The 10144-nt window shown below is 33.5% G+C and overlaps 1 protein-coding gene across 1 annotated transcript; it reads left to right on the forward strand.

The window, feature by feature from the left end:
• The first annotated feature begins 960 nt into the window (after positions 1–960).
• On the forward strand, positions 961–3236 carry LOC131069988 (probable xyloglucan galactosyltransferase GT19). Its single transcript, XM_058005537.2, has one exon. It carries the CDS (start codon positions 1384–1386, stop codon positions 2743–2745), a length of 1362 nt encoding a protein of 453 aa, XP_057861520.2. The 5' UTR covers positions 961–1383; the 3' UTR covers positions 2746–3236.
• Positions 3237–10144: the final 6908 nt, after the last annotated feature.

Raw genomic sequence — 10144 nt, forward strand, 5'->3', positions numbered from 1 at the left:
ATTAAAAAACAAAATTATACGTAAAAATGATATAAAATTTTAAAAAATAAAATATATTAAACATACAACTTTTATCTCTAACAAGAACTAATATTAAATAAATAAATTTTGGGTTCTTCCCATAATGTGTTGGTTAAGTGGTGGTGTTGTTGTTTTATCCACCAAAGTTTAAATGTGTTGTGTTTGAACCTTAAAACTCTCCACTCAAAATTTTGCTAAATTTTGTTGTGTTTTATAGATTTTAGAAATTGTACATAATATTGTTTTGTGTGAAAATTAACTGCATCCCTTCATTCTCCCCCATATAATAAGATCTATTTATAATTTTAAAAATTAAAAATATTAAACTACACTTCTATCTCTAACAATAATTAATATTGAATATTAGTCTCTATCGTCCTCTCATATCATCTATATTATCATTAATTAATTAGAATTTAGAAGATAGTCCAATCATTTGAGTGATGACTTTGATAATGGGGCGAATTTTCCAAAGAAGTTGAAGTGAAAGGTGGAAAATGTTTATCTAGAGTGGAACATCTTTCAAAGCAATAACAGCCGCGCATTGCGCTTAGAGACATGCTATTTTCCATTTTCCTAGAGAAAAAAGAATAAAAAATTAATGGAAAATAAAGCTCACAAAGACTTCAGGTGAAAAATCGTCCTATTTTGGAGGGTGCTTCCAAACGTCCTCGGTCTCCACAAACAAGAAGCGCTTTCCCCTCAAGGAAGTAATCGCCAAACGTAAATTGTACTCTCTCACGATTCAACATTTTAATTTTAATTTTTTTTTAATTTCTTTTTTTTAATATTGAACACAAGTTGTACTCTGTCACGAATTACCCGATACTACTTTATAAAAAGTTGAAACAGATGTTGTTGAATACTTTAGAAAAGTAAAATAGATACCTTACCAAAAGACAAATTTCCATCACATCGACCACAAAATTAACATATTTTGATCTGTGAAAACAATTTTTTTGCACTACTTTGAGTCATTCGCACTCTAATTCATCTTAGAATTTCGTAAAGTGGCTCGAATTTCCTGTAAAACGTATCGTACGGGACGGCTGTACATGCACGCCATGCTCGTCTCTCTGTTACTTTTCCATGGCAGGAGGCGGTTGAGAAAGCTCTTTACTTCAACAATTTACATATGTTCGCAATTATGTTACCTAATATCCAATTTGGTATAAATTCTTACGAATGAAAAAGAAAAATCTAAAACGATCTGTAAATAACAAGGTACTAGATTCCATGTTAAGAATCATCTGTGCTTAACTAAATATAACCCAGAGCGTCATATTTAGGCCACATGACGGGGCGTCCTTGTACCCATCACTTCAATTCACAGCTCATGTTCAATCCAGTCCAAAAAAGATTATGAAGGTGAACAATGGTAGAGAGGTACTGGTTAGAAAGAAGATTTGCAGGATGTATCTGTTAGAAAAAAAGATCACGGCATGGAAATGTTCCTATGTATTGTGTGGGACGATTTTCATTCTCATGGTTTTCGTAATCCACATGAGATTTAACAGGGAATTCAACATAGAGACTGTGATTTCATCGACTGGTAGTATTTGCCAGGGGAGGCGGATCTACATGTACAATTTGCCGGAGAAATTCAACAGTTTGTTGCTGAAAAACTGCAGCGGGCAGATTGTTCCGTGGCTCAATTTTTGCCCCCACGCCCAAAATGACGGCTTTGGAAGCGCAATAGGTAATCACAGTGGGTGGTACGCCTCGGATTTGTACATGGTGGAGCTCGTCTTTCACAGACGGATGATGGAATACCCATGCCTGGTGGATTCCATGGAGTCGGCTGATGCGTTTTTTGTGCCGTATTATAGTGGTCTGGATGCGTTGCGGTTTCTCTACGGGCCTGAGAAAATCCGGAGGAGTGAGCAGGGGGCGGAGCTCGTGGATTGGCTGGAGGAAAACGGCGGGTGGAGGTGGAGGAAAAAGGGAGGCGCGGATCATTTTATTGTAACGGGTCGGACCGTGTGGGATCTGTGTGAGGTTAGCCGTGAGTGGGGCACGGGTCTGTTGGAGCTCGAGGCATTGGAGAATGTGACGGTGCTTTGCGTTGAGGGGAGAACGTGGGTCACCCGTGAACAGGCCGTTCCGTACCTGACGTCGTTTCATCCGGAGTCGGTCGAAGAGGTGGGAAAATGGAGGGGCCGGGTTGAATCGGCGGAGAGGATTTCTTTGTTTGCATTTGTCGGCGGGGAGCGGAAAGAAGTGGGGCTGAGGCAGGCGATCATATGGCAGTGTAGGAATTCGTCGAGGTGTGATTTTTTGAACTGTGGGGAGATCAAGTGCAGTCACAGGCCGGTGGCGGTGATGGAGAAGTTGTTGACGGCGGAGTTTTGTTTGCAGCCGCCTGGTGATTCCCCCACCCGACGGTCCACATTCGATGGCTTGATTGCCGGGTGTATTCCGGTGTTTTTCAGGAATGATTCTGCGTATCAGCAATATACGTGGCATCTTCCCAGGGATACGGATTCGTATTCTGTGTTTATACCTGAAGAAAGGGTTGTTCATGGAGGACTGAGAATTGAAGATGTGCTGGATTCTTATTCGAGGGAGAGGAGGAGGAAAATGAGAGAGAATATTGTTGGGATTATTCCGCAGTTGATTTACATGAACATTGGGGCTTCTCGGGGTGTTTTGAAGGATGCTTTTGATGTGAGTTTAGAGGGCGTTCTTCGTAGTGCTGGGCAAGCCAGTGTTACAGTTCCATAGTTCTTCAATTTAACTGGTACAGACTACAAACTCCAGACTACAGAGTATTCTTTTGTTTACTGTGTTATGAAAATTTGGTTTGGTTAGTAAATAGAGAAATAGAAATATAGTCAATTCATTGTGAAATCAAGAGCACCGACAGAATAAGATTGTCCGTGCACTATTAGGTGACAGCTACAGAGTGGTACCAAAATGTGTGGAGCACCACCATGTATGGCTTTTAACTTGTTATTGGAATTCGATATATTCTTTCCGCGCCATTGTTCCCTGGATAGGCTGGTGATGTGTCTGTAATGAATGTGATATGACACCAATCTTCTGAATTACCTGTTTCAGTATTAGGTAGAATACACCATCAAAGATCACAGATTTTTACAATTCAAGAATGTAATCTGAATTTAGTTTCACATGTATGATATTTTTTAAATCAATATTTCAGATCACATTTCATGATCTATCATGAAGATGATAGATCATTTTATTTTGTTTTATTTTAGACGATAGATTATTGGGTATGATTGATACTTTTTTAAATCAATGTTCAGACCGTGATCTATTATGAAGATGATAGATAATTTTATTTTGTTTTATTTTATATGATAGATTATAGGGTGATTGATATTTTTTAAATCACCGTTTCAGATCACACTATGTGATCTATTATGAAGATGATAGATCATTTTATTTTGTTTTGTTTTAGATGATAGATTATGGGGTGTGATTTTAAAAATTGATGGTAAACTTTCTATAAAACAATATTTTAAACAATTCAAGTATTGTTGTAGAATGTGAAAATATCAAAGTCTTGTATTGAAACAAAACTCATGTGAAGATAGAATTTATGACGAGCATGACCATTATTGCTTAAACAACATCATTTGATAAATGACCTATCAATTGGCCTCATGTGATGCACAAATGTATGCAAAAAAAGAACCAAATTTTCTTAATTGACCTTCTACATCTCTTTGGCATACGTATTGCACACTAGGGTGCAATTGCTAGTTATAGTTTCAAATATATGATATTTTTTAATTCAACTTTTCATATCACACTCTGTGATCTATTATAAAGATGATAGATCATTGCACACTAGGGTGCAATTGCTAGTTATAGTTTTGAATATATGATATTTTTTAAATCAACTTTTCATATCACACTTGTGATCTATTATAAATATGATAAATCATTTTATTTTATTTTGGATGATAGATTATGGGGTGTGATTTTAAAAATTGATGGTACATTTTTTATAAAATAATATTTAAAACAATTCGAGTATTGTTGTAGAATGTGAGAATATCAAAGACTTGTATTGAAACAAACCTCATGTGAAAATAGAATTTATGACGAGCATAAATAATAATAAGATGTATCTAATTTAAATAAAGTGATTAAAAAATATAATCTCAATTAATTTAGATATGAGATGAAGCTTCCAAAAAATATTATAGTGTGAGAAAAAAATATTTTTCTCTAAATTTGATTTAGGGTAATTAAATAAAAGATGCATACATTTCAACATAAATTAATTTAGATTAATTAATTAAAATTGTGATATAATCATTGATTTTTGAATATTAAGTTAGGATAATAATGTAGAAAGAATAACACTAAATTTAAAATTGATGCAAGTGATTGAATCTCACGTGATGTTGAATCTATATGATTCTAGAAAATAGATGTTTTTTTTGTCTGTTGTTTGAACTTTTGTATAATCTAGTGAATTTTTAGGGATGAATATTTGAATTTATTCTCACTAGATGAATTTATTCTTTTGTTTGAATTTTTGCTTCCAAATTTGTTGAATTCTTTGATATTTGATTTGGTATAAAGATTGTTGGTATTGTGAGATTTTGCCAAGATCAAGAGGCAATGGAAGGACAAATAAGAGAGAACAAAATAGATGATAGAAATAAACTGTATTCTATCAAGATGAAAAATATGATCAACTAGATCATTAAGCCTTACATACAATGAATATGAGCCTGCTTATATAGGCAAGGCTATATGGATATGTGAGCACACAAACATGACATGTGGCTCAATAAGAAACAAGGGTAGGTAGGAAATAGGTGTGGGTAGGTAGGAGAAACAATATAATATTCCACATGAGGTCGATCACCCACTGAATGTGGAGTGTAACAACAAGATACGTCCACAAAAGGTGGAAATTCTCCTACATGCACTATCCCAATGTGGCACAAACATCCAAGTGTTTCATACCCAAACTACTAGGAGATGCATTTCCTAAGTAAACTTAAGTAAGGTGTAATAATATCCAAGATGAATAATTATTTACACCAACAGGTATTTAAAAAGGTCTCAAGGAGGTTGTTAGATTGCTTAAGGAAAATTTCTCCTAAATCAATCCTCAGGAAGGACCAACTTTATGATCATACTAAAAATCATTAGAGAGAAATCAAGTATGTAATTGTCTTTTATATGGCATCATCCTATAATTATGGACTTGTATTTTGTAAAAATAGATATAACAGAACAACAACATGTTCAAATTAATTTATTATTCAACAAGTTACAAATTTATATTTGTGGAAGAATTGCAATCTTCCTATAAAAAATAGCCAAATATTTTGACAGAAAACTACAGCTAATTGGCAACTAAATAGACCTATTTGACAACAAACTAGAACTCAACCACAAATCTACAATTCCTCATTAGCACCTATTCAAAAGATGATGATACCTAAATAGCACAAGCATAATTCAATTATATATTAATCTCTAAACACCCCTCCATAATGAATAACTAAATTTTTATGATCTCCTAACATATATCTACATATTACGGAATGACTAATAATGAAATAGTACATTATGTAGAAGCTATCCTTTGAAAATAATTCTCAGACTAGTAAGACTTTTTTATGTTGCTCCCCAATGTAGACCTATAGTCACCTAGCTATCATGCAAGATCCCAACATCATTAGACACCATTGCATGTGAAGTGTCTCATCACCCTCATAAAAGTATAATGTGAAAATTTTAGATTTCATGTATCTCCCCTTAACTATTGGATACCAATCCTCATATGTATGTCTCATAATCCCAATGAGGTATAGTTTCTTTGATCCGCAAGCACCTTAGACTATTCAACATCTAATTATTCTCTAGTACATCATTCTATGTTTTTCAAAATTTTGGCATTTTCAAAATAGAACAAGTGCCTCATCCTCAATTAAGCCATCAATATTTGGTGGTTCTTTTGTAGACCTCATTTAACAACTTCTTCTCTAAATCAATGATTCTCTTCTTGTAGGAAAAGCTCTTCCTTTCTCTTCCACCACTTAGACTATGAATACAACAACAATACTAGATTGAGTTGTGTTAATATGATATTAAACTTAGAGAACAAATAAGAACAAAACAACTTGTTCAAATTCATTTATTCTTAAACACGTTATAATTATGTATTAATCTTTGATGAAGGTAAATTTTATCTAATCCACAAGCTCCTTAGACTATTGATCATATAATTGTTCTCTACTACATCATTCTCTATCTTTAAAGTGTTGTTTTTTTCAAAATAGAACAAGTGCCTCATCCTCAATGAAGTCATCAATATCTGGTGGTTCTTTTGTAGACCTCATTTGACAACTTCTTGAAATCAATGATGCTCTTCTTGTAAGCAAAACTCTCCCTTCTCTTCTACCACTCATACTATAACTATAACAAATTGATTTTCTTTGATACCATATTAAAAATAGAGAAAAGAGAAGAAAAAGACAAATTGTTCAAATCAATTTGTTCATTCTTGCTATAAAATAGCTAAATATTTTTCCAACAAACTAGAGCTGATTGATAGCTAACTAGACCTATTTGACAATAAATAAGAATTTAACCATAGATCAATAGTTCCTTATTGAAACCTATTCAAACTTTGATGACACTTAAACAAGATAGACATAATTCAATTAGATGTATTAATCTCTAACAATATTTTTAATTTATATGAGGATGATAAAACATTCTATTTTATTTATTTATAGGATGTTGTAATTCAACTATATTCGTGTTAGGAAGCATTTTCCTAACACTAATATAGTGGAGGAGATAGAGAAAAAATTCTTTACAATCTTTAACTATCATAGAATAAGAAACACATTCAGAAGGAGATAATGAACATCCATAAAGATAAAAACAAGTCATACATGGAGAATTTAACCCTTTTGAGAGAAAAAACCCGCACTCCAGAAGCATAGTACTTTGTATTACTAAAACAACATTTACAATAGTTATAGCAATACACTACTTCTTCAATAGGTGTCTGCACTCACAATGCACAATATAGATCAATTTTAACATAACACTTCACTTGCAAAACATAACATACATAATTCTCTCCAAGACCATATTATATAGATAAATGCAATAGCGGAAGCTTCTAGATAAAGACAAAAGATGGGGCCATGAAAAATACTTAGCACACTTTTCTGATAACATGTAAGCATGCAAATGATACATGTACATCTCCAAATAAATCCTTATTCAAACCTCCTAATTTGGGCACCCAAAATATACTATCTTTTGGTATGACAAATGATCTTACACCTCTTGATACTATCATAAAAATAATCATTATTGACAACACTTACAATTATAAGAGAATCAATTTTATATTGTCTAGCAATATAAAATCCTCTTACATCCTATCATAAACCAAATTGGGCACTCACATTCTCCATGAAAAATGTGTCTCCTAACACTTGTCCATTCTATCATAGAATATGTCATAAAGATGTCATAAGTTGTCATAAATTCTCAAAGGCAGGTGTATTATAAAATCATATCATATTTTCGTCATGACATGACACTTATCACCCACCTCCAAAAAATTCCAACATTCTCTAAGTGGGGCGCCTACCTCCATGTGTAAACAAAATAATACATGCCACCTTCCTAGTAGGATGGCAAGTCAACATGCCAACTTCCACTAGATGATGAAATAACATGTGCAAACAAAATTGTCCTTCTAGGCTCATAAATTAAACCAAATATTTTATAAATAAAACCAAATATCAATCTTAGGACTTGTAAAGGTTGAGACACCTTAATCACAACATTCTCTCACTTGATGAAGACCTTTCAACAACCAATCAACCAACTAAATGAGGATGAGAGGCCTGTAGAATTGGAACACCATCTAAATTTCTCTATGCTCATTAGTTTTCTAAATGTATCTACAACATTCGTCAAAGTTTCAACCTTGTCCAATTTTATCTTCCCATCCTACACCATACCATGAACAAAATAAAATTGAACATGAATTTGTTTTTTTTAGCATGGAAATTAGGATTGTTTGCTACAAAGAGGATACTTTGGTTGTCATAATAGATAGTAGTTAATCCTGCATCAAACACAATATCTAAACATAATTGTCTAAGAAAAATGCCTTCCTTACAAGCATGAGTAGCTATCCTATACTCTGCTTTTGTCATTGACAAAGTGAGTATAGCTTACTCCCACCATACATAGTAAAAACATAACCATCAGTGGATATTTGGTTATCAATGTTGCCTGCCAAATCTAAATCCACATATCCATGGACACTTAGAGAATGATGTCCATGAAAATGTTAGAATATGAACTCAATTCTAGTGGTATTTTAGTAGTGATGAATAGTCAGGAGTGGGCAGGGCACTAGTGTTATTCCAGCAATAATGAATAGTCATCATGGGGTACCATGATAGTGCTTTAGGATTGCGCCCAATGAAGCTATTTGAAGGACCTAGCTACACATCAAAGGCTAAAGGGAGGAGGTTGTAAGGGGGCTAGTTGTAGCTCCCCTACCATGCCAAAGGTGTTCACTGAACATGACCCACACCGAAGGCATTCACCAAAGGTGTTCAAAATTTTTGGGACTTACTATTTTTAGCCATTTTGATATTTTTATATCATGTAGTTGCATGTGTGATACTTTCTATTTTTGACAAGTTGTCATCAATTACAACTCTACAACTTGAATGTAAAATGCTACAAGAAGTCATGTTTTGTTGACATTTTGAAGATTGTTGTAATTGTAAAATTTCTTGAGGAATAATATGAAAGATCTTTGCATGTAGTTTGTTTTGGTATTCTTTTACTAGGTTTTTCTACATAAATATGTGTATTTTTGGTTTATTGATTTCTCTATATAATTTTTCATTGTATACTTTCACAACAGAAAACACAAGGAACACTCAAACATACCCCTCAAATATCTAAGCACTCTCTTAACTGCATCACAATTTACCCATATCTGATTAATCATATATCAACTTAGGACACCTGTTGCATGGGCAATGCCTCGTCTTATACAAACCACATCATACATAAGACTGCAAATAACACTTACATATGATACATTGGCTATGTCCTCCACCTAAGTAGGAGATTTTGAGAAATCTTCGACAAATGATTTTGTTCCTAATGCACTAGGAACTCATAGATTTACAAGTTATCATATTGAATCTCTCCAACACTGAATGCACATACTTACTTTGTATTAACGAAAGCTTTTTTTTAGTTTTGTAGATCTTCTAATCTCCATCCCCAAAATGTACCTATCTACACCTAAATATTTGATAACAAACTGTGTTAACAACTAAGAATTCAAGTCAGAAATCAAATATTCAATCTCAAACAGTAACATGTCATCCACATATAATCCAATAATAAGAATGAGACCATTATCATTTTTGAAGTAAACACAATGACTAAATTTAGACCTCTAAACTCCCAAAATTCAACACATAGGTATCTAAAATTTTCTGCCACGTCCTAGGAGATTGTTTCAGACAATACAAAGATATTTTCAACTTGTAAACCATATTTTATTTACCTTTCACCACAAAATACTCTAGTTGTGATATATAAATCTCTTTCTTGAAATAACCATGAAGGAATATTATCTTCACATCCATTTGCTTGATTTCTGAATCATGAGTTGTAGCAAATGATAATAAGAACCAAATGGACGTTATCTTTTCAATGAGAGAGAAAATATTACCATAATTTATTCCATCAATTGTGACCAACTATTCTTTGTGCTTCTTAATACTACCATCAAGATCCAACTTTTTCTTGAACACCCATTTGCATCCCATACCATAATCTATTCCATCAATTGTGACCAACTATTTTTTGTGCTTCTCAACACTTTAACATCCATTTTCATCCCACATGCTTACATCCTTTACGAAAAGGTACTAGATCCCAATTATTATTATTCTTCAAATATGGCATCTCATCATTCATGGATTTCATCTAGGAATCTACATCACTCTGTGTGGGAGAAAAAGTGACACTAAGCAAGCATGCCCTAATCTCACTTTCAACCACGCACTTGTGGAATATGAAAGAGCCTAGAGGTATCACACAATTGGCTACTTCTTCTTGT

Source organism: Cryptomeria japonica, chromosome 6 (genome assembly GCF_030272615.1).
Source record: "Cryptomeria japonica chromosome 6, Sugi_1.0, whole genome shotgun sequence".
In the NCBI taxonomy this organism is placed as follows: Eukaryota; Viridiplantae; Streptophyta; class Pinopsida; order Cupressales; family Cupressaceae; genus Cryptomeria; species Cryptomeria japonica.